The sequence below is a fragment of the Antennarius striatus genome, chromosome 7 (genome assembly GCF_040054535.1).
Source record: "Antennarius striatus isolate MH-2024 chromosome 7, ASM4005453v1, whole genome shotgun sequence".
Lineage (NCBI taxonomy): Eukaryota > Metazoa > Chordata > Actinopteri > Lophiiformes > Antennariidae > Antennarius > Antennarius striatus.
The window spans coordinates 8,916,425-8,944,335 of record NC_090782.1 but is presented as its reverse complement, the minus strand read 5'-3'; the positions used below and the strand labels follow the sequence as shown (position 1 = coordinate 8,944,335).

The following is a 27,911-nucleotide window of genomic DNA, read 5'->3' as shown; positions in this document are numbered from 1 at the left end:
GTCTTCTGCTCTGCCCTCTTCATCTTCCTCACCACCAGAGTCATCCTCCACACCACCATCCTATGTTGTTTGGCGACGCTCTCGCCTATCACATTACAGTCACTGATCACTGATAGTATACATTCCTTAGATATGGTCTCCGGTAATCTTCTCTCAGGAGCTCCTATTTGGCATTTTTTTACTATGAGTCCTCAGGATTTGTCATCAGGAACATGATTTCTCTGAATGAAGACAGCATTAATTTTTCCCCACTGGCATGACATTTAATTGTCAGGAAATAGTAAAAATTGAGCTGCACACCACGTAGCAGTAGAAAAGCACTGTCATGCATTTTCACTGAGGAGATGGTGAAGCACTGATACACAGCATATTAAATATTTTAAAAATCTATTGAAATCATGCATCAAAATCAGTCATTTTTAAAAATGCACACTGTCTGGAATCCCGAAGCTTTTTTTTAAGACAAGAAAATACAAAAAATCTTTCAAAAAAAAGCCTAAAAAGTAATTGAGCAATTGTAGAAACAGAATCAAAGCATGTTACTGAGGCTCACTGACATACTTGCAACTGGTTAGTTGACTGGACAGTATTCACAAATTTTTTTAAAAATTAATTTTATATATATATATATATATATATAGACATGAAAAAAATATATAATCAGCAAACTGAATCAGCAGATTCAGTTTGTGAGGCATATGTCATGTTACTTCCAAATTCTAGCCTTGATTACAAAGTAAAAGGGAAAGCTAATTTTTTTTAGACATCACAGCAAAGGAAAAACTTTTACCCCCAAACATGAGCAAACTGAAATAAAAATTACTTCATTTTAAATAATGACGTTCAATTATAAAGAAATAAGTTGGAAGAACCAGCTATACGGTAAACAAAGCATGTCACGTTTCTTATTTACAAGCGTTTCTCTGACTGCTTTGCTGTTAGTCTTCAGATGGGTAAGGTGAATCAATAGCTTCCTGTTATGCAGAGCTAAATAACACATTCCTGAAGAGTGCAAGGACAAAAACCAACTCATAGAAGTGAATTAAAAGAAGGCCTGTCATAGTTCAACCTTGGATTGGCCAGACTGTCAACCATGTGGGGGAGTGGGATAAACCCTAAAAACCCTAAACCCTAACCCTAAAGCGGCACTTACACGTCTCAATGTATTTTTTAATAAGAAACTGTTGACGTATTCACTGAGTGAAGGAAATAAGCTGTAAGTGCTTTGGTACATCATTATGTCAGAAGCAGGAGCTCCCTGTTGTTCTGCAGATTCGGTGAGACACTATGATTTAACTGCTCCAGCGGTACCAGCTCCTGCAGAACATTTGTTTCCACCCCGCTGTCAGTCTGGAAGAAGAAAGAAGCATCTAGAAAAGAGTCTCACTCAACTTTAGATTGAACTGTTTGTGTTCCTGAAACATCAATGCTGCTCCTGCATCAAATCTATACCAGCCTGCTGTTTTTGTTGTTCACTCTGAGAGAAGTGTATTCACAGTGTTTTCCAGTGAATTCAGGCTGCAGGATTTTTGAAACCACTGCCCACTCTTGGGGGCTACATGGCCCAGGATTTTAATGCCCACCCTGATGTCATTTCATCAGTTTGGAAGCTTAAATACAAAACCAGTCTGGTACTTCACAGTTGAGTCTGTCAGATATATGGGATGATGAGATGACAAAGAATTCCATGCAGTGACGATTATGAAAGCATCCCTGTGTTCATGAGTTTGAAAGCATTGTGTGAGCTAGTTCAACAAATAAAGCAGCACAAGAATTATTTTACATAAGCACAGTAATATCTTTTCAGTGCCAAGCAGCTCTTGTCTTCAAAAGATATCTGAAAGACCATTTAAAAAGTTTGACTTCATATTGAGTTGCTTCCACATCTGTTTTGATCATGATATTGAAAGAAAAGTCTCACAAAGCACAGCAGCGTTTGGCTGTGGCAGTGCTTCTGAGTGACACGGAAACATGTTAGCCTTCATAGAGACTATTGGAGATCTGCTATTTTTCTCTGTAAGCCTAAATAAATATACTAAGTGTATGCAGTTGGTAAGTGAAGACGAGTTCCAAACTGTATCCCATTTAAACCAGATCAATCTTTTTATATTGCTATAATAATGTTTTAGGCTTTAATTCTGTAACCACCAGCTCTTTGAAAGCGGTGAAATAAAATAAGAGGAAGAGAACTGTGACATTAAAGCAGATTCCTGGGAAGAATGATATTTTGAAAATTTGAAAATTAATTACAAAGAAAACAGAGACAATATTCATTAACAGTCAACAGAGTATTTTAGTGCATAAGAGGTGAACTGAAGATATAAAATCCCAGAACCACTAAAAAAAGAACGGATTCTGGCCCACACCTCATCCTTCCACCAGGATTGGCTGAAATTGGTGATGTAGCAAGAAACTTTAAAAAAAAAAAAATCTTATAGGTAATTTGAACAACTTATAAGCTTTATTCTTACTTGTACTTTTCACAACATTCAGTGTCCACATATTGTTGATTCTGAGCATGTTTCTCGGAAGATAATCATCATCCTACAGGTGAGTGAAGTGTCCTTAAATGCCTCATCATGAAGAATTCTGACATGTTCCACTTGATGCTACAACACTACATAATTCTGCACCGAAAATGAAATGAAAAGAAAGAAGTACTCACTGTGATTGAATACCAATTGGATGCAAAGAAATGGAAACCGATAGCTGCCTAAGGAGTAGTTGATCAAAGGTAAAAATATTGTGCAGTCATAAAAAACAGCAGGCTCCTATTATTATGCACAGTTAAAACAGGGTGGCTGTTGTTCAAGCGTTAAGAATATTGTCTACTTATCAGAAGGTTAATGGGTTGAGACCAGGTCTGCCCTCCTGCCCATAACAATGATCAGCATCAGAATTATATCATAGGTTTAGCGATTTGGCTGAAAATGATTGTGACTGTAATTTTTTTTTACTCCATTGATGGTGCAGAGCAGCCAGTTGCAATTTCTCATTGTGTGTAAAAAGTGTGTTGAACATGTCAATCACCTCAGACAATTTCTTGGTGGATGACAACTGAGTGCTGACATTTCTTCTTTGACATTTCAGAAAGCCCAGCAAGAAAACTGAAAAGTGGGTCAGCATCTGCTGTCACGTTCTCCACCGTTTCCCCCTTTTGAAATGTATGTTTGACCTCAGCTCAAAAGCCAAGGCGATGTAAGCGCAACATTCATCAGTTCCATGATTACTGACTTGTTTTTGTTTGTTTTTTTTCCTGTCTGGCTGCGTGCAGTAAAGACACATCAGAGTTTACTGTTGTTAAACCGTTCCAATATGAATCACAGGTGGAATAAATAGAACGAGGTTTGCCCTCACATGGAGAGGTGCTGCCGGGGGCAGCTAGAGGCACTGACAGAAATGTTCAGCTGCAGAGAATCACAGTGAGCAAAGGGGAGCAAGTAGATGTTAGTATTATATGCAATGAACATTTACAGAACTTATATTCACAGCAGATAAAATTAGTGATATATTTGAGTTCTCAACTAAAAAAAATACAATCACTTTCATCAGATTGACTAATGGACTGTCTTTGATTTTAGATTCTCTTCAAGACCAAATGGCTACAGAAAAATTAAACCTGGAAATGTGTGATTGATTATGCAGTATTTACCACAGATCGCAAATGCAAAAACACACGCGATGGCTGATGAAACGTCATTCTGTGAATGTAGCCAATTGAATAATGGCATTACTGTGCGTCATGAAGAGAGCGTTTCTCTTGTTAAAGACTTCAAAATAATGGATCTGTCATTCACATGAACTTCATATCGAATGTGCTTCTTTTTAACGTCAAGGTCCTTGAAGAAACAAAACCACACTGTTACAGCTACAAGCAATGCTGTAAGGAAATACTGTTTACTGCCGCCAACAACAAAATTCTGTTCAAATGACACAAATTTGGAGCGTCTTTGAATAAGATGGCCCTTCACTAGCCCGTCAACCAGCAGGGTGTCGAGTCTACAATTCAGTGGTTAAGAAGGAAACTGTTGTACAAGTCTTGTCCTCGCAAAAAGTAGGACAGATATTTCCCTTTATCCATACTGAAGATGCCACAGACTGTTTCACATTCAAGCATATCAATCGTCTGGTATAGGAGAGTTACAGTTTCCATGGTAGATGTAGACCGGTCCATGACAGTGATAATACAACTGAAATATGTGCCCGTATCCATGGTCCCTCCACCAGGTGCACAGCTGCCGGTTCCAACCACAGGCCAGGGAATAAAACAGCTCTGGATGCTCCATGCCAATCATGGTGAAGAAATCCTGGTCACCCAGGTGGCCCCGAAAGCGATACTGGTCTGCTAGCTTAGCCACATTGCTAGGGTCCAGCAGCTGGTTGTAGAGAGCCGATGCTCTCATCGCATGAAGGTCTAAAAGCATGACTCCACTGTTGAAGCCTGGCAGTCCGTCAGGAGGAGGCTCACCTACTTTGGTCTGAGGGTTCTCCTTCCGATACTGCCAGAAGGTGTGTCTGGAGAAAGAAGGAATCAGGTTAGTATGACAGTGGGCCTCGCAACGCAGCGCATGGAATTAAATTTTTATTAATTAAAACTTCATAGATAAAGGACAACTGCAACATGCAGGTGAAGGAAAATCAAGAACACCTGTGAAACATCGGCTTGTAAAATAATCACTTGTTGTTTTGGAAATTAAATATGAGCTCATCGCTCTGCAGTCTGGACTCGTACAACGATGGTGAAATCTCTCCCTCGTGTAAGTTTGTGGAGCTGGAACTCTAACAAAAAGAGAGGGTCAACTCAGTTTCGGTGTTCGTTTGCTGAACAAACAGCTCTGTGGCCAAAAACAGGAAGAAAACCGGTCCAGGAGTGTCAGAGGCTGACGCCAGCTCAGCACCCTGTCCTGCCAACACACCATCTCTCAAGCTGCTAAACGACACACAAAGCTTCACCCAGCAATGATTTGTATGCACAAGACCAAGACTGTTAGTGGGATTCATTATTCCTGTGTCCAAAGTTTACGTTGGTAAGAACAGTTTTACTCTAATTTTAAAACTAAAATGAGAAAAACATTCTCGCAACAAGCTGCCTGCATTAAAAATTATTAATGCAAAAAGCAGATGCAGTAGCATTAAGGGAATACGTGGAAGGATTATAGTGTAAATTATTCCTGGGCCAGATGATCAAAGAGCACCAAGCTACAGTTAAGTGTTTGCTTCCAAAATGTGCAAAGCTTTTTATTTTGGGTGCTCAACTCCAGCCAACATGAGGATGAACAGGAATGACCCCCGGATGTGTGGGTCAAGCCTGTGGAAACCTACCGTAAATTAAATTATAATGGACCCACAATAACAGAAGGCAGGATATATTATAGCCCCCTTTAGTCTAAATAAATAAATAACTAAATACCCCTTTAGTTGCCAATTCATTCATGAATCCATGAAACTGACCTCCAGCTCGTCACGTGTCTGGTGGATAAAATATGTCCGATTTATGCAGAATATTCTGACTTCCTGTGGTAGCAGTTACTTGTTACAGCGCAATTGGATCTAGTGGGAGCAGCAGCATTCTCTGAGTCATGCTTTGATATTATTACTGACCTACATTCAATAGGTTTAGCTGCTCCACGCAGTTAAATACAGTCTGTAGCTTTAGTAGCTGAGGACTCGTAGCCTCTGTGGAGTTTTCCACTGTCTTATGCTGTTTGGACATAAGATTGTATAATAGGAAACATGCTGCCTATTGTCAAGTGTCCTGATGGTAAACATATAAGAATGAGAACACTCTGGCTGCTAAACAGGACAGATATTAGTTTGTTTTAACAGAGACAAGAGACAGGTTGAATCAAGGGATGACACACAACTGAATTACACAGTTGTACCCCCCAAGAACTTTGACAAACAGTGAAGCAGCTAAGCTTTTACTAAACTGGGTTACTAATGAGTTGGTTTATTTTGGGTAGAGGAGTGATGCAACATATCTGACAAAAATTTAATATTTGTCAGAAACAAACCAAAGAAAGATTTCTCTTTAGAGATAAAGATAAATCTTTCTTTGGTTTGAAAAGTTTAGGTTTTAGTATTTAAACAACATATTGTATTTAATGCACATGCCAGTAGCAACTGACTTATTTAAGATAATACTGACTTTGAGGACTCATAAATTTGGACTGTAATGGAAAAGGGTATCAGACACAGAGAAAACCACAGTGTGACCTCATTGACAAGTATGCAGCGGTTTTCTCTGACCTGTAAAAGGGTAACTGCGCCCACTTATCAACATGCTGATTTAGCTGTTATTGGAATACATCATGCTGTTAAACCACAAAATGTTTCACTTAATTCTATTTTTATACAGTTATTCTAATGAGATAAAAATGATGACAAACAGATTATGAGGCAGTCTTAACAGCACCAGTGTCCTGTTGTTGTTCATCACAGTCTACAGCACCATCTCTCTTCTTTCTAGCACATGTTCTGGTAATTTTGGTAAAGCCGCTGACATAGAATGAGATTATGGTGTTCTTGTGACTTTTCACTCTCAGCACGAAGCTGAAAGATGATATTCTTCTGCTAATCACATAAAGACAGCACTGGAAGCAAGATCAGGACCATCCAAGAATTGGATGATAAAAATAAAAATAAATAACTATTTCAGCCTTTGCGTGACCTCAGAACTCTTCATTTACACTTTTGATTTACGTGATGTATCACTTCAACAATCATTTTTTGAGACAGAACCCTTGTATGCTGCAAATAAGTGAAAAGCACTATGTTACTGATTTACTCTTTACTGATCGACAGATGACTTTTTAAATGACACCTGCATAAAACAATGGGAGCCCATTGTCATTTATCCAATGGCTTTGTACAGAATCACTTCAATCGGGTGTCAAGACTTTTAATAAATCTACTCAAATTCAAAATACTACACATAATTTATTGATATTTAAAAATTGTGACAGTTTCAACATAAATTTCAAGCTGGCACAAAGGACATAATGTCTTTTAAAAAATCTAAGATCTCTTACAGGACCTGTACATACACACACGTAAACAATTTAAAGACTGTGAGTGGACAAATAAATTCCTCAAGGGGATTATTTATTAAAGTCCATTTCTTCTTCTAGTTTTTGGATGAAGCTTCTCTGGCTCTTGAAACGTTGTGATCATACAGAATCGGACAGAATGCTGCTCTGCCCTCTGTCCAGATGACTTCCGTCTTTTCTGCTCCATGTTTGATCATTGCTACTTCTCTTGCTTTGCCAGTTCACAGCTTGATCATCTTCTATCCATTTTCTCCGACAAGCCTTTCAAGTGAAGCATCTCTCACTCTTAGTTGCGAAAGAATGAAATGCATTAGCAGGTGACAGGGACATTCTGTCCTGCTTTACGACCCAAATGTGTCCTACAATTTGTTCAGAACAAGAAACTGCCTGCTCTCTTGGAACCTCATCCAGAACACTCTCCCTGACAGATGGGACACGAAAGAAAAGTCAAGTCCTTTTCATTATTTAAGCTGGAAAGCACAAACCGGGTGCATTGAAGGAAAAATACCAGCACTGATGGGAAAAAGATGCCTTTGAACAACAACAAATGTCAATATAAACTGAAATTTACATTGAAACGAATTCAACACAATTAAGACATAGATTTTTTTTATTTCTAAATTGCTGACTCTTACATAAGTGGGACTTGGTTTAAAAAAACATGACAAATGAGACTACAGGGAAAAGACGCAGAGCTTTTATTCCAATCATGAACTTTTCAGCGGCAGGATGTGCTCTGAATGCAGATGGCCAAGGATGTGATTTCCTGCATAATGCTCTGTCCATTAGCACCAAAACGAAGTGGGAGCCGAGAGTCTTCTCTACTCAACACAGGAAAACACTCCAATGAAGAGGATTAAACACAATGAATCGATAATAATAAGATCCAACATTAAAATACAGTAGAGTGCAATGACCACTGAGTGACAATAACCACCTAGCTAGCTTGGCAAACAAGCTACAGGAGACCTGTCGGTGTTGAAGGTACAGTACTTGTCTGGTCTTCCTTTTTGCCTCTCAAGAATTTGTTTTCTTTGTATGTAATTAACTAGTTATCAAATATAACACAACAACAGATAAATACATATGTTTGTTGTTGTCTTGCTGGAATAAACAACAGGAACGTCCCTGAAAATGCTGTTGTGGCAATGGCAGCATAAGAAGAACCAATACTTGTGCCTTTCACCATCAATGGTTCCCTCACAGACATGAACCCAGATACCATCACAGACCCTTACATTGGAATTTTGTGCCGTTAAGAATCTGGTTGGTTGTTTTCCTCTTTAGCCCAAGTCCAGGAGTCAATCTCCCACAAATGAGCTCACATCTAGAGAAGCTGGCGGCATTTCAGGATGTTTGATATAGGGTTTGGGCTTCATATTGTCTTTGTTTACATTTAAAGTGCAGCAATGAGCTGCAGAGTCCATGTAGTAATGTGTTGGATTTTAATGCAGTACAGCTTGAGGAGTCGAAGGCGAGATTAATTCAATGTCTTTTTAATTCTTGCCTCGTTCATATGGAGATTTATATAGATGGTGAAATCTTCCAATTTTGGAATATTTGCCAACAAATACACAAAATACTGAACCTCTATTTATTTATCCTTTCTTTAGCCAGGAAGGTCCCATGGGGATACAAGATCCCAATCTTAGATTGTCAACCTGTAGAGTGATCCAAGCAGGTGCGTTTGGCTGGCAGATAAATAACACGAGTAATTTTAAAGAAATCAATGTTGGTACAATGTAGATATACGGTATTTGTACTGTTTGCAATTTAAGTGAATAAAATGGTAATCAATTCATTAAATTACCACAATAATTTTTACAATTTGAGCCAATATCGAGCCCCAAATGCTGCCAATACTTTTAACATTTTCTTTAGAGAAAAGAAGGAAAAAAATATTGTTAGTGCTCAGATGTATTTAAAAACTCTGGATCATAAAACTCAAACAAATGAAGGGATCACGTTGTCCTTCATGACGCTGTAAGCTCTGGACTCACAGAAGGTCATAGAAAAACTAATGGAGAGACAAGTTGTGATAGTTTGTGTGAAGCTTGTGAAGCCCCATCTCCGCTGAGGCTGCCTCCTGCTTTGTTTCCATGGGTTTACACGAGTGCATCCGGGCCAACAGGAATAACAGTAGCAGGGGTTTCTCACATACAGATCTGTCAGGAGGTGCTGGGGCCTGACAGGAAAACTACCACAACACTTATCTGACACACACCAACGCGCTCCCCATTTGCTTTGCGTATACAGATTACAGTTTACCACTGTCTAGTAAAGTTGATACAGTATTTATCACACTGCATTACAGTCAGAGATTCTCCAACAGTGTATTCACAGCCAGTATCCACGGACGTTTGCAAAGCTCTGATAAACTCGCCTCATTAATATGTTACACATTACTTACCTGTAGACTGGCTGCATCTCTCTGGTGATACCTATTATTGCTCCTGGAGGAAACTGGGCAAACTGTTGGAAAAGGTCCCTGATGTTGGTCCTGAATTTCAGGTCCAGATCAAGCTGCACTATGTGACTCAGACCTGAAAGAAAAACACAACACTGTAGGAGGATGTGATAAAACTTAAGAAAAACCACCAAGACCCACAACATGTGAAGCCTACTGAAGGAAAGGTCTGACTCTTGATGTATAGTTATAGGAAATGAGAAAATACTTAAAACTGCATGGTAGAAATGTAGATTAAAATAATTGTGGTTACAGGCAAGTGTGCTTGTGACTGTATGTTACATGTAACAGCAGTATCCAGGATATTCAGGACTTCATCTGTTCATTGTTTCAGCTTCCTATTTTTGTTTGTTGGCATGGTGATGACAGGATGGGGTACACTCCAGAATGGTACACCAGGGACACAACATAATTAGTAAACCGATGAGAACACTTGTCATCTTAACAGTCCCATGTGGAGGATTTAGGATGATCTACTGGCAGGAACTGATTACTGGGTCACATGTTCTTCTCCACATCTGTAAAGAGCTGTCGAGGTCCATTCAGTTGGCCGCAATTTTATTTGGGTAAAATCCAAATTACTAACCCTAAAAAGAATGTTTGTCTCAGCAAAGATTACTGAAATGTGAAAAAGTTAAGCTCAACTACAACTGCAAAACAAAAGACAAAAACAAGAGGAGTATAGCAGCAAACAGTTTTTTATTCTGGTCGAGGAGGAAGGTGTCATCAACATGCCTTTATGTCCTGTGCTAACAGAGAGGGGGTCGGACGAATAATCCCCTAGTGGATGGAGCTGTTTGTACTGCCAGGGCTTTGCTGGTGGGAGTACGACAGGAAGAGGGCCTTAAATTGTTACAGATCAATGACTCAACACAAAGTCCTGAGAAAGAAAAAAGAAGGTCTTCATGGACCAGGCTTTAACTTTCATTGTGGTATTGTACTTTGGATGGCAAATAAATGATGCAAACACCACCAGACCTTTTTAATCACAGAACAACAATTAGGATTTTTTTGTACACCATCTTGGTTTATATATAGTCAATCAACCAACAGCTGCGCAACACCATGCTGGTGTGACTTCAGACTCTACTCTGGAAGTCTGCAAAACAAGGAGGCATAAAATAAAAACTACTGTATCATTTACTTTCCCTGTTCAATAATAGCTGAAATTCTCAGAGATTCGGAACCTCTCTAGAATTTTTTTAGTTGATGTTCTCCTTCTCTGCCAACTGCCGCTACATGAATCACACACATAACATGTTGTCCAAACGTCACATTCCCATCCTGTCCCACCACCTTTCTTTGTTTGTACAGACCTCAATGCGGTGTTGTCATTGACTCTAACGCTGTTAAATCAGAAGCAAAGCAAAAAACAATGCCATCTTGTAAAAGGGGCTTCTGTTGATACGTGCTTCACTTTCAACAGCTAGATTCTGTGCCTTCAACGCTGCTTTACCATTGTTTCTCTCACTAATATGAAAAGGCAGCAAGTCTTCCATGGATGTCCAGTCATAGTCACCACTCATGACATACAGTGACTGAAGCAGATATGCATGCATGGAGGTTTTTACAGCACATTCCTCCTGACTGTTGTTTTGACATGACTTTGGTTCTAATGCCACCTCTGGCAACACTTGTCTGCCTGCATAAACTGCAGATGACAAGAAGGAAGCCTGACTTGTTGACACTAATGTCCAAACTGTGGACAAAGCACCTTTCATGTCACAGTGGACTGGTGAATAGCCGGATCACCCATCAATCCAGACCACTGAGTTTAAGAGCGCACTTTGTGCTGCAATATTTTACTGTTGACAGCTACCGTAATAAACTTTAAAAAAAAAAAAGAGCCAAATTATAGTGCATACAAATATAATTACCAGTGAATACAGAGGTTAAATACAGAGAAGTCTGATTTGTTTAAACACATTTTCCCTTTAAAAAAAGATTATGAACACAAGCAATATTAAATAAAGTATGCATTACACACACTACCTTAGAGTAAACAGTGTTTAAGTCAACATCAGGTATGCTCCTCCCAAAAACTATCTGGATAATTGGTAAATCATTCAATCTTAACCCTTTGGGTGGCATTTATTGCAGGAATAATGTGGTTTAGAGTCTGCCTAAGGGTCTGGTCAAATCAGGCAAGACTCAACGCATCCAGAGCAACAACAGACCCTCATATCGAACGCGAAATTTCCAAGAAGAAACTGGGTCAACCTCATTAAGCCTTAGTATCCGTCTTCATGTGTGTTCTCTTAACCATTATTACAGGATCACTGTTTTCAGCCTCTGTCAACGCTCACGGGAAGGAGATAGACAATTATATTTTCTTCCTAATTATGTTCTTATCTAATTCAGTGACGTCACACTGAGTTCATGGTGAAAATCAAGATGAAAATAAGTTTCTTATCTTTGCTTGGTAAGATTTTCCATATCATCTTGATAAATCATCTTCAAACCTGGTTAGTCTAACTGACGGCCTGTGGTGCATGTCAGCATATGACTGCATAATGATACTGATATCTCCACATTTAGTCAGACACGATGTTTTAGGAGCAACAGCAGCTGCTCCTGAAGGATTTTTACAATGTACTGGACAGAGAAGTAGACGTTTTTGTAAAAGATGCAGCCATCAAAACCAGTTAGCAGAATTCAGAACTTCAAGCAGAACTTCTTGATATTTGAAAACTCAGAAAAATTCTCATCATATCGAGGTTCTTTCATTGGTCCTCTGTGGACCGAGCAGGTTTGACATGTTTTCATTGAGCAGTTAACATTCAAACACCAGCACATCTTCTGACGTTATTTCTCAGCATCTCAGTCCTCTAGGAGAGATTTAATGACTATTATTCATCTTTTAAAAGGGTACCCTGAATGAAAAAAATATTGGAAGTCAACAGACTCAGAAACAACAAAACCCTTTTTGCAAAAACAGTTTCACTTCACATTTATATTGAGCAAGAACTTTCCTATTCAGGCTGGGTAACCGGATTACCAGTGAACCCAAAATCGTTGTCCTGGGTAATTGACCATAAATGGTGCCCTTTGTATCCTATAAGAGTTTTGGGAAAGTGTTAAATCAAAGAGGCACAGGAACTCCACTCCTTCTTTTCGGATGGGCACATTATGCCCTTTCTAGATAAAAGCTTTCTTTAAATAGAAATGTGTGATGACTGGGATGCTCAGAGCAGACGAATGGCACATGTGCCTGATCAATAAACGCACAACGTGAGACCCATCAGACCCCTCTCCTTCCTGGGAAGGGAAAAAAAATAAAAATCAAGGGGGAAAAAAGCTAGTGTCACACCTGCAAAGTCCTGAAAATCAAGTCAGGACAGCGTTTTGCCCAGCAGAAATGACTTTTCAAAGCTAACTACTGAGTGACTACCACACATTCAGACGCCTTGCCCACAAAAACAATCTATTTATCATCCGGTTTCACCTTGCAGATCTCCTTGTTTTCCTGACAATTTTCCACTTCTGCTTAATGTCTGATGTTCTTTGCTTAGAAATGTGAACAACAAACTTTAATGACCTCAAAAAAGCTTAAGGAAAGCCGGATTTTGCCCAAAGATCAGCACCTTTATGTAGAGAAGCTGATAAATGAAGCCACGAGGCTTTCTGCTCATACAAAAAAAACAAAAAACAAAAACCCTCTTTAGCTAATAAAATTTGAAGTTTCTTTAAAATGGCACAAAACCAACAGCAATAACATAACAGTCCAAAATGTTTATTCACGGCTGTGGTGTATTATTAAGGAATTTCTAAACGTCTCACGTGGATGGGACTCTGGTTTCTGCGAGATGGACACGTCATGTTTCCTACATGTGCCTCTGGTGACTATTTATTCAGTCCCCAAGAGCAATGTTTGTGGAGTAACACCCCATGCTACACTACCACTAAAGTGAACTTCAACAGGGCACACAGGAGGAGATCATCGCAACAGGTCAGAAATGACACAGGGGGCACTAATGTGGGCAGCAGCCACAGAATAGATCGTTCCTTTCTGACTCCCCAGGGCCTCTGCATGATCCCACGTGTCGGTTAGAGACACACCTCCTCTGGCCAAAAGAACATCTGAGTCGAGTCAAACACCCCGAAAAGTAGCAGAAAGGACAACACAACACAGTTAAAAAAAATATCAAGGTAATGCAGATTGTTGCACTGAAATCAAAGTATTCATTTAAAAAAAATGAAGGGAATCAAAACCAAATATTAAAAAACTGAAATCTTTTTTTGTCGACTGACAGGATCGACATCAATATGTAAAAGCAATACACACAAGACATTAATCAAATAAAATTTTTGCATTATTTCTGTTGAAGCTTAATAATATCTGCCCTTTTTGATTGAAGATGAATTTAAAAACACCCATTGCCTAAATGTGTTCAAACATCAGACACACATTCCTCTCCCTGGATTGGATGGATGTGAATCGCACTGGGGAAAGCTCATCACATTTACCAACAAGAGTCAGATTATGCGGAAGAGATGTTCTTTTTTTTGGGTTAATTGCCGATCCCTAGGCTATGTCTTTAACAAAAAGCCTCCCTCACATCATATCCACCTGCTGTGATGAAAGCGGAATCTCAAAGTTGTGTTTTTGTGACTTTGTAAAAAAAACTACTGCTGCGGAAGAAGAAAGTCAACACAAGGATACAGAGAAAGTGCTTTCCTTACTTTCAGGCATGATGTGATGCATGGCAACAGACAGGAAGAAGATGGCGTCGCTGTAGTAGGCCCCAGAGCCCGAGCTGAAGTGCTTCTGCATTGCCTCCACAATAGGGAACAACTTCTGTGCGAATGCCAGCACATCATGGAACACCACCTGTCCAGCAGATCAACACGATGACATCATGAGAGAGATGAAGGTCTCTACTTGAGTGAGGAAACATACAACAGCTAGGGTTCTTATAATATTAGTTAAATGTGTGTTTCCCATCTTAAAGGCTTTGTTCAAAGTAGCTGAACAATACTTGTCAAATCTGTCCTGTTACGGTTTTTATACTTGTGATATTTTTGGCACTTATTTGATTTGGCAAAGTTATATTATTTGTTCACAAACGAAACCAGCAGTGGCGGAATACGTCTGGCAGAGATTCTGTTTTTTGAAAAGACGCCACTGAGCAAAGTTTCCTTCGTTGATTGTGCGGCAAGATTTGCTTTTCTACTGACCTGAAGATGAGACGACCTCAAGACTTAAGACTGTATGCACTTCAACACCGAAAGCTAACAAACCTCAAGACTACATACCGTTAAACACCAGTATATCTTAATTTGTGCGGTTAGGTTTTTAGGTAAAAATATTTTAGTATCTGCATGGAGGCAAGAATAAGCATAAAAGTGTCATTTGACTTCATGTAAATAAGCAGGCATTAATTACAATGAAACATTTCACCAGTTCTGAATTCAGTCAGATAGCATTTGAGATTACACACTGGGGTTAGGGATCTGAGACATTTTCTAAATTTGAAATTCTTTATAGAATAAATCTAAATTAGCGTCTGAATTTGACTATTTCCACCATTTAAACACAACACTGCTTTGAGCCAAGCTACTTATTGACTATCGAAAACAGCTCTTACAAATGTCACCCATAGAATCGTGTGACGTCATTCGCCCACTCAGCATAGCTTCATCGCTCTGCCGTTAGGTTCCCAGATCTGCTCGTCAGGTCATGTGACGTCTGGGAACTGTTCAGCACCAGGGCATCTAGACCCCCCCCCCCCCCCCCCCCCGAGCAGATGATTGTAGCTGCCCTAAAGATTGATAATGATCTATACTAATCAGACTGCATGGACCTAATTATGGAGTACTCCATTAAGTATATGAATCCAACTGAAGCGAAGCGTGCAGACAGACTGTGAGAAGGCTGTTCCCTTATCGGCTGACAGGCACACGGATACTGGCCGATCTGCCTCATTTATTAATAATGTTCTAATGAAAGCAGTGTGCCTGAACAGCGAGACTCACACACAAGTATTTAACGCTTGGTTAAAGTAAAAAAAACAAAAAAAAACAAAGAAAGAAAGAGAGCTTAACATACCCGCCAAGATAAGCAAACCTCTACAGCCACTTCAAGGCTGGCCTGAGATCATAATTAATCTGATGAAATGCTTTAGCACGGACACCAGGTTTTGATAGGTCAAGCTGTTGGTGGTGGTGGTGGTGGTGTGAGAGTGTGTGTGTGTGTGTGTGGGGGGGGGGTGAAGGGACGACTCATTTGTTTAAAAAAAATCCATAAACTTTTGCTATGGGAGGAAAAAAACCAGGAGAACTGGGGCAGGGTGCTTAATGCAAAAGAAAGGAGACATAATCCTCTGTCCTGGAAGGGAGGACACACCAGTGGTGGTGGTGGTGGTGGGGTGTCCACATCAGTAGATCAGTTCTGAAGGCGAACACTGCCCCCCTGTGTCTCAACCTCAAACACTTCTCTCAAAAGGAGGCCTCAAAGGGGAGGTTGGGGCAGAGCAAAAGAAACGCTGGTCAAAGGGTTGAGCTGCATCTGAAATCCACCCCACTGGTCAGATGACTGCCATACAAGTTTTCTTTGACTTAGATTTTTGTTGTTGTTTTAAATCTGAATTCACCTACATGACCCCCCACATAAAACTATCTTGTATCTCTCAGCAGTAAAACACAACACATTCATATCAAACCGAGGACCAAGTCAAACTTGATAAAAGCTGTTGGAATCACAACACTTATAAAAAAAAGAAAAATACAAAAACAACAAACACAAATTTACATTCAGGAAACACTTAATCAATGTCCATGGAAAAGACAGTTTGTCAAAATTACAGTGTGTGTGTTTGCGTGTCAGACGTCATCATATGAGTTCTCTTTTATCTGACTTAACACTGAACTAATGACGATCGAGTTCTCTGAAAATCAGTGAATCTGCTACGGATGCGTCAGACAGAAACATAGAAACGTGCCAATTCTTTCTGTTAGTTCACTGAAAGTCTTACAAACACAATGTGATATGGTCTTAAATGTTGAGAACTTATTACTGTTAGAAAGGAGTTTTTGATTCCACTGGTTTAGACGAGAAATACCAAAAAAATAAAAAATAAAGTTGCGGAACTTTTCACAGATAAATGGTTTGTTTCATCCTTCAAGTCCAATAAGAGTTGAAGGGTATGTGATTGTTTGCTTGTTATTGCTTGTCTGCAGGTTGTTTAAATGTGCATCAAGAGAGCTCTTCTCATCTTAAACCCAATGGATGACAGTATTTCACTACAGCACAAAGTGTTTAGACTGCCTACCTCATATTTGAATGTTGCATTAAAGAGAAATTCCTGCAGCATCCTCTCTCCCAGTTCTTTGCTGGCCTGATCACTCACAAAATGCAGAACTAAAACTTCTCCTTCCATGAAGCGTCCATGCTTCACCATAGACAACATGGCCACTCTGAACTTGTCTTGCAAGCTCCGGCTCTTGTCCACTTTAGTGAACATCATCAGTATGTTGTAGCGACGGTCACCGGTGCCACTGTATGCCGTCCTGGAGTGAAATCTCTCCCCCTCTTCATCTTCATCTTGCTCTTCCCCTCTTTTCTCTTCAGATCCAGCTGGATGCGAGACCCCGGTATCCACAGTTAGGTCTGCATCGTTCCTGTTGGTGTTGAGGCTAGCCTGGGTCTCCTTTATCCTCTTTGTGGTGCTGGAGAAGTTCTCTTTCTCTGAGCCAAAGTAATAAAAGGCTACAACAGCAAGTGCAGCAGCTAAGAGAAGCACAAACTGATAGGACCTGAAAGTACTGATCCTACTCATGATTCTGGCCACCAGTCTCCGGATGCCCATGTCTCCTTACGGATGTCATGAGAATGAGGTCGGATAAAGAAAAACATTTGTCATTTTATGTTCTTAACTTTCTATATCATCCTGTTTTTGTGTCCTCAAAGCATTTTCCTGAAAGAGAAAACACGCTGTTAATAATAATGTGAAACTCTCAGTGCACAGATATTATTCCTTGTGAAAATCCACTTATGATCATTCATGCCATGTATTTATGCATTTATTCAGTTCAGTAAAAATGGTTGGAGCGTTGGAAATATTCCTAACTCTTTTCAGAAAATCTTTTCAAATCTTTCCAAAACTAGAAATTTGATTTTATTTCCAGGATCTCTTTGAAGCTTGGTCCATTCTCAAATTAAGAACAAGAACCAAGCCAGTCACAGAGACCGCAACATCCCGCGGACTTAGGTCAGGGTACCCTGAAAGTAGTACCTGACAAGTGCATAGCTTTGACCTTTCAGGGTAGGTCAAAAGCTATGCATTAGCTTTGACCATAGCTCAAGGCTAGTTTTGATCATAGCTCAAGGCTAGTTTTGATCATAGATCAAAGCTAGTTTTGATCATAGATCAAAGCTAGTTTTGATCATAGATCAAAGCTAGTTTTGATCATAGATCAAAGCTAGTTGCGAAGATATTTGGTGAACTAACGAAGGGACGGACAAACACTGACAATTACATCACCGCTTTGAAGCGGGATGTCATTATCCGGAAATTCAAAATAAAAAAAAACGTCACGAAAAATTCTTGAGTCCACTGTTCCATAAAATCCTGCTACTAAATCTGGAAATTGACAAGATGCAAATGAAATATTGTGTTCCCACTTTAATCAATTTACTTTCAGCTTTGAAATGCCTGTAGAATCATGCGCACAAACAAAATGACTCTCAATCAATTATTCACCTTCCTCACATCGTTGATCTCTGCAGCTCCATCCTGTTCGAGGATTATGCTGCGTGGGGTTGACACAGAATCGATAACGTCACTCTGAAATTCAACATTTACGCTCTTGGAATACCTTATGGTAAAAATCATAGATTTACTTGTGATTAAAATATATTCATCAAAAAAAATACCGCAGCAACCTGTTGACAAGTCTACTGGAAACGGCGATGCTAAGTTAGCAAGCAACGACTTTTGCGCCTAGATGTAGATCCTTGAGTTCCACTCCGACGTCGATTGTTAAACACAAACACAAACGCACCACTGTTTGATTAGTTAACCATGCATTTTGCATTCATTTTTGGGGTAATGAACATTTAAAATGTTGCATTGGCTAGTAATTTTGAAAACGAAAACAGCAAATCCTGTTCGCCTGGCACCTTACAGAGATGTTTTTGAAGCCAAGACGGCTCACTCAAGACTCATTTCTACTTCTTAGATCACGTTGGAGCGTGCGCTGCCCTGCCCCTAAAGGAGACGAGCAGAAAACAAGTGAGGCGCGCCCGTCAACGATGACTTATCCCGGCAAATACAAGTTTTCACAAATAAAGTCTCTCCTGAACATCCTGACACTATTACAAAATTTACAAACGGAAAAATCGAAACAGTATTCGAAATATAGCGGGACACATGGACATTCTCGCGAGATTTGGACATTGGCGTGTTCACCGATCTATAAAATGAGGGTCAAAATCAGACACATTAAATTGTCGATAGTATCCGCCAGTTTTACGTTGTTTTGTCTTTACTCAGTAATGTTCTTAATGTATTAAGAACGTCCACTTTGGATGACCGGGAAAGCATCCCTACTTTGGAAACAGGAAGTGTATACGAATTCATTCCATGAGGTCAGGTTGTGGTGTCTTCATTGTAGACAATCTTTGATCATAACCACACCTACTTTGACACGAGCCGTATTCCGAGTCGTGGTGCCTTTGCTGTAACTGGGAAAGTAAATTGAATTAATTTGGTTTACGCGTTCATTTACAATTCATTGAATTTCACAAGCTAATGGTTTTCAACACTGTTTAAAAACCTCACATGTTTTTGACGGGTTTAATTACGGGTTATTTCCAAGATCAACGTATGACTAAAATTAACCATGTTATTTAATAATAAACCAATGAAATCGAAATACTCCACCACTTTGGTGTACAGTATGTCTACTAATGTGCAGCAAGAAACTGTGTGTATTCAGTGCAAGAAAGACTAAAGTAGTTAACAAACAGTACCACTAAAACGGGGTTTATTTGCCAGATAACTAAGTTTACATTGTTAACCTCGAAAAGTTCTTTCAAACGCTGTTATTTTATTAGTTTTACTTATATTATGCTTAAGAGTAATAATGTGCAATCTTTTAACATACTAAATTTGTTCAGTGTATTACCTAAAAACAACTGCACTTGTAATTACTTTCAGTGACACAACATGTCAATCGAAAACGGACGCGTTATTTTACACCCTCAACGTCACAGTCAACTCGAGCGCCAAAGCTTCTCGAGTTTCCAATTACAGTGAACGCAGCACTCAGCGTCACGACATTTTCGACAACGGTATTGTTGCCCTGCATTTGCCGCCGTTGTGTTCTTGTTCACATCAAATGATATCCATCTTCTGTGTGAAGGCGTCTTTGTTATCGTCTGATGTATTTTCTTCGTAAACACAATCTATCTCGTCTAATTCATCTAATTTTGGTGTAAAGGCACGTAGCTAGCTAGCTAGCTGCATCGTACTCGCGGGAAATGAATCCCACCACGCACGTAATTCAGGTGACAAATGTCTCCCCGAGCACAACATCCGAACAAATGAGGACTCTGTTTGGATTCCTCGGAAACATAGAAGAGCTCAAGCTTTTTCCACCTGAGTGAGTATTACCAAATTCTAAACGCTACTTGTGTAGTTCACGCATTAACGCAAGGCTGGTGGGAGGCCTGCTGGGGCAAGTAGGCCTCGCTGTTCGCCATGTTCATGCTAGCAGCAGCTAGCGCTGTTGGCGGATGCAGTACTAGTTAATGTAAATCCTTAACGCAAGAGTGATGACGCCTTTTTCCTTCTGACTAGTGTCTGTATTAACAATTTGCATGAAATTTCTCCGGTCTAATCGGCGTTGGCTTTTTTTTTCCTCCCACCGTGAGTTGTTTCTAAATGTTTGTTTAGCCTTCGAATCTTCAAAACAACACACGTCCCCACAGTTGGCCCGCTTTCTCTACTTAATAGTGAAAGATTCTTTATAAAATGTCCCTAAACACGGTACAGTTTGTACTAGAAGCAATCCCTGAGCCACATGAGTAGGTTTCCTCACGTCCTCCACGATGCAGAGTCTACAGTATTTAATATTGACTGTAGTAAAATAATTGTTTTGTGCTTTATATTTTCATCTGTTGAATTACACCGGGCTTGTCAGAAGGTAGGACATGTCAAGGACTTTAAAAACACGCAGTCATAATTTCCCCTCAGAGGCAAGTACTTTTACAAAGGTAATTGTTCAAATGATCAGCACTTGTATTGATAATTAATTTGGAACGGATTTCTACATGTAGCATTCGATGAAAAGTAATTATGAAGTAGTAATTATGAGATACTTGACTGATCAAAGTGTACAAGATTGTCCAGCCAACCATGTTCATCTATGATTATCCCTGGTGATTCAAAGACCATATGTCAGTTTGAAGAAGACATGTTGGGTATCCCTGTTTGTATTCTTTGCACAACATGTTTTATTTTTTTCCAGTGACTCTCCCTTGCCTGTGACTTCACGTGTCTGTTTTGTAAAGTTCCTTGAGCCTGAGTCGGTGGGAGTTTCCCAACACCTGACGAATACGGTCTTTGTGGACAGAGCCTTGATTGTGGTCCCTTTTGCTGAAGGTGGGTTCTTACTTACATGGCCATATCAGTATGAATTGCAAAATATAGCTTGTTTTAATAGAATTTCAAATATTTTTGAACCACTGTGTTTGTTCTTATCGCAAACATAATAACCAAGCCTTTCTGTGCTTGGCATTTCTAGGAATGTGAAAGGGAAATGTTCATTTGTGTCCATGTCTTACAATCTAGCTGTAAACTTCTCTCTCTGTTATTTGTGTTGTGGTTTTCATAGTGGACAAGTCATTTGCAGAGAGCCATTCCTTGCTGACTGAAAGTGGTCCTCTGCTGCCATCAGGACATTAGAAAAATATAAGGGCACCGAACTCGCAAGCCCCCTACTGTCTAATGTTCTGCAGTAAAATATTAACTCTTTATTTTTTCTCTGTTCAAGGCATTTGTTCTTTTTATGAAAAAGGCATACAACACTTTTGCACAATGAAGGGTATGGGGAGAGGGAGCAGTACAGTCTCAGTTCTTTGTTTTAGGAAATTTACAGTACTAATTTTTATTTATTTATTTTTTCAAAATAAATTGAACGTCAATAGTGGACATGCAAAATATTTGGGATGCAATGGGCAGATCTGCTGGATTATTGTTGACTGGTATTATTTTAAAATAATTGGTATTGACCTCAATTTTGAACCAGTTCTGATCCAGTGTTAATGTTTTAATCTTGTGTAATCTGGGAACACCGTTGTACTTGAATCAATGATGAGTTTCTAAGGATGACATCTGCACTGAACATCATGCATCAGAGAGGAAAACCACCTTAGGTCTCTATTTCAGCAACAATTGGAAGGTATTGTACACAACTAAAAGAACAAGCAGTTCGACACAATATAACTCAGTTTGAACTGGATTATATTGCTATATAGTATACTGTAGTTGTTTGGCTGCTTAACAAATCTAATGTGATACTCTTACATCTAGTGAATGTATATTGAATGCAACTTTAGACAACCATCAAAGACTGTACATCCAGTGTGTTTTCAGTTACTGGCTGATCTGACATATTTAAGTTCCAGTTGGGTTGGGTTATGTTTGGCATTGACTTGGATTGTATTCAAGATGGTGACAAACTCTGGGATTCCAGTTTGAGCTGAAAGAAATGCAAATTATTTGATCAGCTCTGCCAACAATGCCCCGGTATTGAGCTATAGCAATAGCCAATCACGCTCAAATCCATAAGGCTTAAGACTCATGTTAGTTCCTACAGATGTAGCACAGTCTCATACTGACATTGTTATTAACGCATCAAAGTTAATTGTTTTAAAATTACAGTAAATTCCCTGTCAAAATAATGTAAATGATGTTTGTATTTGATCACCAATCGCTGAGGACAAATGTGATTATGTCTTTAGGTTTGGTGAATCAGAATCACTAACATTCTGCATGAGGAAAGCTAAAGTTTGGGTAGTTAGCCCTGTGTCCCCACCCTTTCGTATCAATTACAAATAGACCTGCTATAAATTTCAACGTAAATATTTTCTGGTCCATCTAAATATTTCAGTCCTTTACCAAAGTACTTCCTGCAATCCACAGGTGAACACACCACTGAGATCGAATCAGTGAAAACACCTGCTCTGTGTTCACACTGCGCGCCTGTGAGTCTGGCCTGAAAAGGCTAAGTATACACTGCACAGCTACCTCACAAAAAATATAGACTCAAGACGTGGTATATTGTAATTTTTACAGTGATTTGTGCAGGTTTTGGTAATTTTCAGGGTATCACGACACCTTTGGAATAGATTTTAAAAGCTTGTGCTGTCATCTACACATGTACATTTAGCAGATGTCTTGAATCTGGTTATTCGTCAGCGCACAACAGATCTTTGGCATCTGGTTAATGTGCCAAAGATTTGTTTTAATTCTCACTGCATATTTTTCAAAAGTGTCGCTAAAATTTGACAGATTGAAGTAGTTTTAAACTGCGTGATGTTGCTCTTTATTGACCCTCTCCACACATGACTCTGAAAGAGTTGAGTGACTCTCACATTTAACAGTGGTGTTTCTTTTGTTGTTGTGTTTTACAGTTCTTTTTCCTGGTTCAGCCAGCCCTATATACCAGGCCCTGCTGAAAATGCCACCAACAGTTTTGTCTTCTGCAGCCTTATCCTGTTTCTCAAGTGTCTTTTCTGTTGTGTTTGTGTGTGTTTGTGTGCGTGCGGATGAGTGCGTGCTCGTGTCTCTTTCTCCCACTCTCTCTCTTTCTCTCTCCCCCTCCCCCTCCCCTCTCCCTTACCCTCTCCCTCTTTAAAATGTGAATTGCCATATTTAAAACATAGACTGTTTTCAGATTGCACGACCATGGATGGTCATCTTCATAAGATTTTCTCGTCATTTTACTGTTTGGATTTTTTCTTCAGCTTTGGGCAGAGTTTTCATGCTTTTGTCACAGCTTTTCTGGCAATAACCTGTAAATGTTTAGTTCAGTTTATGTTTGACATTATTTAGTGTTCTACTGTTGGATAGCACCTAGTCGTACTTTTACTGGTTGCCAAGTAAGTTTGATTGTGGTGGGATTGTACAAAGTAATCACCAGTAAACACTCAGAAAAGGTAATATGTCAGAACCTTTTCTGTTGTATAATTGGTAATGGTAAGTGATGTTGAAATGTATCTTTGTGTCTACAACCAAATCATGAACTTTGTTTTTTGTATCTCAATGTTTTTGTGTGCTTTATAGCGAAGCAGCCGGCGCGAGTCGCTTGTTCTTAAAACATCTAATGAAAGTTGAGAGCACATCCCACGGGACAACTGGCTGTGCTTGCTTACGTTTGGTTCATGACTTAAAAAACAAGTACAGGTGAAAAAATCTTGGCAGTGTTGACCACAGTGTGTATTGTGACTTTTAAAATCATAGCTGCTAATCCTACAATCATACTTTCACAAAAAAAGGTCAGGAATCAAGATTTACAGACAAGACAAAAAGTGGATTATTTTATTATCTTTTTTACTACAGAGTAGTTAGAATGAGGTGGCTTGTCTGCAAGTCTTGTCTGAGTGTGTATCAATGTTTTTCATGGAGTGTGTGCTGACATACGTTTGTTTTTCTCCAGGAGTCATTCCAGATGAATCTAAAGCTATGTCGCTGCTGGCTCCAGCCAATGCTGTGGCAGGAATGATGCCTGGCGGAGGCCTTCTTCCCACACCCAATCCTCTGGCAACAGTAAGTTTTGAAGAGTTTTCATCTAATCTGTCTAATGTAATGTAATCAAAAATGTCATGTGGTTCATTTATTAAATATTTCATCAGGCACATCATTCCTGATATATAACTGTACTCATGATGATATTTTTAGAATTACCTGAGAGATCTCAGGCAGCTCTGAATATGTCATATTAGTTGAGACCATTTTTTAAAATTATATTTGTAATTGTATAAATTTGATCTCTAGGAGTCCCATTCATCCATTTTCTTCCACTTAATCTGGGGTTGGGTCATGGTGGCAACAGACAAAGGTTATTCTAAACTTTCACCAGTAACATTTTCTAGTTCCTCCTGGGGGTCCAATGGTTTTTCCAGTGTAGATAAGATGTTTAATCCACGCAACATGTTTCGAGTTTATGCTGGGGTCTCCTCCAACTTGAATATGCCCAGAAAATCTCCAAAGAGAGGCATCTCAATCAGGTACCTGAACCACCACGGCTGACTCTTGACAAGGAGCAGGGTCGGCTCCAGCTTCCCGCGACCCGTCACAGCGGATGAAGCGGTATAGAAGATGAATGAATGGTTCCCCTATTGTAAATACTGTAACCAATGCTGGTTCTTTGTGATTGATGGTAAATGGAAAAAAAAAAGTTTTCTGAAGATAATTTCTGTTTCAGATGGGAGGGACACCATTCGGAGGTCTTGGAGCTCCCAACATGGAGCAAATGGCAGCCATGGGACTTCCAGGACCCAACATGAACCCTCAAGTGAGTGTCTGATGGCTTTCACAGTGCCACACATTAAACGTCTCTTGTGATGGTATTTCCTGCTCGTATCTTGTTAGGCTCTTTCTGCAGACTTCCTGAAGCTCATGCAATCCATGGACCCCAAGTAAGAAACAATCCACGCTCTGCAGTTCAATCAGGCAATAATGGTTTAGATAATGATAAATAATGGTTTGTTCTTGCAGATTGAATCCATTGGCAGCAGGACTGAACCTGAATCCAGGGCTAAAGAGCGATGCATCCAATAAGGAGATTGAAGAGGCCATGAAGAGAGTACGAGAGGCTCAGTCCCTCATTTCTGCAGCCATTGAACCAGGAAGTGAGTGTTGCATTTTGTGTCAGCAGATAATGAGTGAATATACTGATGTACAGTTGTTTTGTAGTCTAATTACATCAGCCATTGAATATTTGCTGCATCAGTAAGTTTTGTAATTGTTTTTCCAGGTAAGAAAGATGACAAGCGTAAACATTCCCGCTCACGTTCCCGCTCACGCCGCAGGCGGTCCAGATCTCGCTCAAGGCATAGGTGAAGACACCCCACCCACATGAAAAAACTGTTGCCTCTGAACTACAAGACAAATAACGTTTGTAATGACTGACTTTAATATATGGCTTTAAAATCACTTTTTTTATGGCAGGCGTTCAAAGAGCAGGTCTCGACGCAGGTCCCATTCAAGGAGTAGGAGGAGGTCCAAGAGTCCTCGAAGGAGGAGGACCCACTCTCGGGATAGAAGCCGCCGTAGTAGATCAAGGTCTGTGAGTCCATTGTTGTTGGGAAATAATTGTCTTTCCCCTTTATTGACGAACTGTGTTGGCCACTGTGCGTCAGTTTTGTATTGTTGGCAATGAACCGGTCCAATTTTTAAAACTTAAATCCCTTTTTCACAGGCCTATGAGACAAAAGAAAAAGCTTCCTATTTCTTGCAATGTGCTGCTGTTTTCTTATGTTTTGGATGTTGCTTTTGTTTTGAACAGGGACAGGAGGAAGGAGGAGAAGTCTAAGAAAAGGTCAAAGACACCGCCCAAGAGTTACAGCAGTGCCAGGAGGTCTCGTAGCATTAGTCGGTGAGTGAGCGTAATGTAATGGTGAAATACATGGTGAATTTAAAAAAGGTTCTTTTCCTCTCAGTTAATGTGAAGCTCTGCTATACAAGCCCAACATTTGGCGTGACTCTCATTATCTGACTTGATCCTTCGAAGGAGGCACAGACGAAGCCGCAGTGCATCTCGGTCCCCCAAGAGGAAGGTGTCCAGGTCGCCGTCACCCAGACGGTGAGGTGTCTTTTGGATGTTAAATTTAATTATGTAATAATCACAACAATTAAAACTGACAACTATGTCTTGGTCACAGTCACAAGAAGGAGAAAAAGAAGGACAAAGAACGTGAGAAGGAGCGAGATAGAGACCGGAGGGAGGACAGGGACCGGAACAGAGATGAAAGAGAACGGCCAAGTGTCAAGAAAAGCAAAGACAAAGAACGAGACCGGGAGCGCAAGTCCGATAGTGAGAAGGGCGACGTTAAGGTATAATTCAAGCATCCAGTTTCTCATTGCATTTCTTGGCACCAACAAAAGAAGTGGCAAAAATAAAAATCAACAGAATGTGATGTTTTTCCAAACATTGAACCTTTGTATTTAGTTAGAAATGCAAAAGCAACTGTTCAGAACGTGCCAGTTTGTACAGAACAGTATTTTGAATAACTTGTGGATATTCCATCTTTTTTCAAAAGCACTTGTTCAGATTACTAAATTCTTTTTGCAGGTGACCCGGGATTATGATGAAGAGGAGCAGGGTTATGACAGTGAAAAGGGAGAGGAGGAGGAGAGGAAGAGTGACTCTGACTCTGCCTCATCCCCCAAAGGGGAAGAGGATATGGAGAGCTCTGTGGGCCAAATCCCCAAGAAGTCTAAGCTGAATGGAGATGATCACCATCAGGAAGACATGGAAATGAGTGACTAGCAGCTTACAGCACCAGACTGTTACCTTTCCATTGTCCTCTTTTATATTCTTACTTTAGGCCACAAAATGTCTGTGCCTGATCAACGTAAATAAGATTTGTCTTAAGCGTAGAAACATTGTGGAGGGGGCGAAGAATAAAAACGGTAAAATGATTTCTGTAAAGACAAAAAAAAACCTAAAATTCCAACATGAGACATTTTAAATTATCATTGCTGTATTTTTTAAAAACATTTTTTAATTGCCTTTGTGTTAAAACCTTCTGACTGTAGAATAGAAGTACATTTTTCACCAAAAACGTTTTCAATGGAAATATTTTTACCTGTCGGGATCCAGTCATTCATTTAACTCAAAGCACCAATGTCATGTTGGTATCGATTCTCTTGTCATGTTTTGTTGTGTAAACTGTAAAGCACCCATTCATGTTTCAGCTGACCCCCTTTGTGAGTGTACGGTGTAGATTGAAATGTGGTGTTGCAATGAAATACTTTGTTTGCAGTAAGTTTTCCAATGGAAACTAATAAAATTTGACTGTCAATTTGTGTAATTCAATGAAAATGTTGATGCGGAAGTTTTACCTTTAGAAAGTTTTTAGAACTCTTCCAACAAATTATTCCACTTCTGCCATTGTTACCTGAAGGGAAATAATGAAACGGTCTTTACATCTGTGTGGTTCCTCTGGAAGTGCCGTTTATCTGTCTTCGACTGCTTACCTAGAACCGGGTTGTCAAGGCAACGATCTGAGAAGGGATGTCTGTGATTCCCCCTCCCCGGACAACTCATCCAGATTTTCTGTTCCACTAAATAAGATGAACCTCTGACAAAACAAACATATCTGTAGTCTGACCACCAAAAGGCTGCAAACGAGTCAGATTATTGAATGATGTGAAAAAATCTAT

General features: G+C 39.7%; 2 protein-coding genes across 2 annotated transcripts; one reads left to right on the top strand and one right to left on the bottom strand.

Annotated features, from left to right (window-relative positions):
- Positions 1-2,439: 2,439 nt before the first annotated feature.
- xxylt1 (xyloside xylosyltransferase 1) lies at positions 2,440-18,631 on the bottom strand. The gene is made up of 5 exons (XM_068318796.1): positions 18,219-18,631; positions 16,788-17,432; positions 14,200-14,347; positions 9,460-9,592; positions 2,440-4,515 (listed from the first exon to the last, which is right to left on the bottom strand). The coding sequence occupies exons 2-5, from the start codon at positions 17,322-17,324 to the stop codon at positions 4,119-4,121; spliced, it is 1,215 nt and encodes a 404-aa protein (XP_068174897.1). The 5' UTR covers positions 17,325-17,432; positions 18,219-18,631; the 3' UTR covers positions 2,440-4,118.
- A 1,154-nt stretch (positions 18,632-19,785) lies between these two features.
- Positions 19,786-27,550, top strand: LOC137598542 (serine/arginine-rich splicing factor 11-like). The gene is made up of 12 exons (XM_068318795.1): positions 19,786-20,121; positions 20,989-21,122; positions 24,181-24,290; positions 24,949-25,038; positions 25,116-25,162; positions 25,242-25,375; positions 25,501-25,582; positions 25,695-25,808; positions 26,032-26,121; positions 26,257-26,328; positions 26,408-26,579; positions 26,818-27,550. Exons 1-12 carry the CDS (start codon positions 20,000-20,002, stop codon positions 27,013-27,015), a joined length of 1,365 nt encoding a protein of 454 aa, XP_068174896.1. The 5' UTR covers positions 19,786-19,999; the 3' UTR covers positions 27,016-27,550.
- Positions 27,551-27,911: the final 361 nt, after the last annotated feature.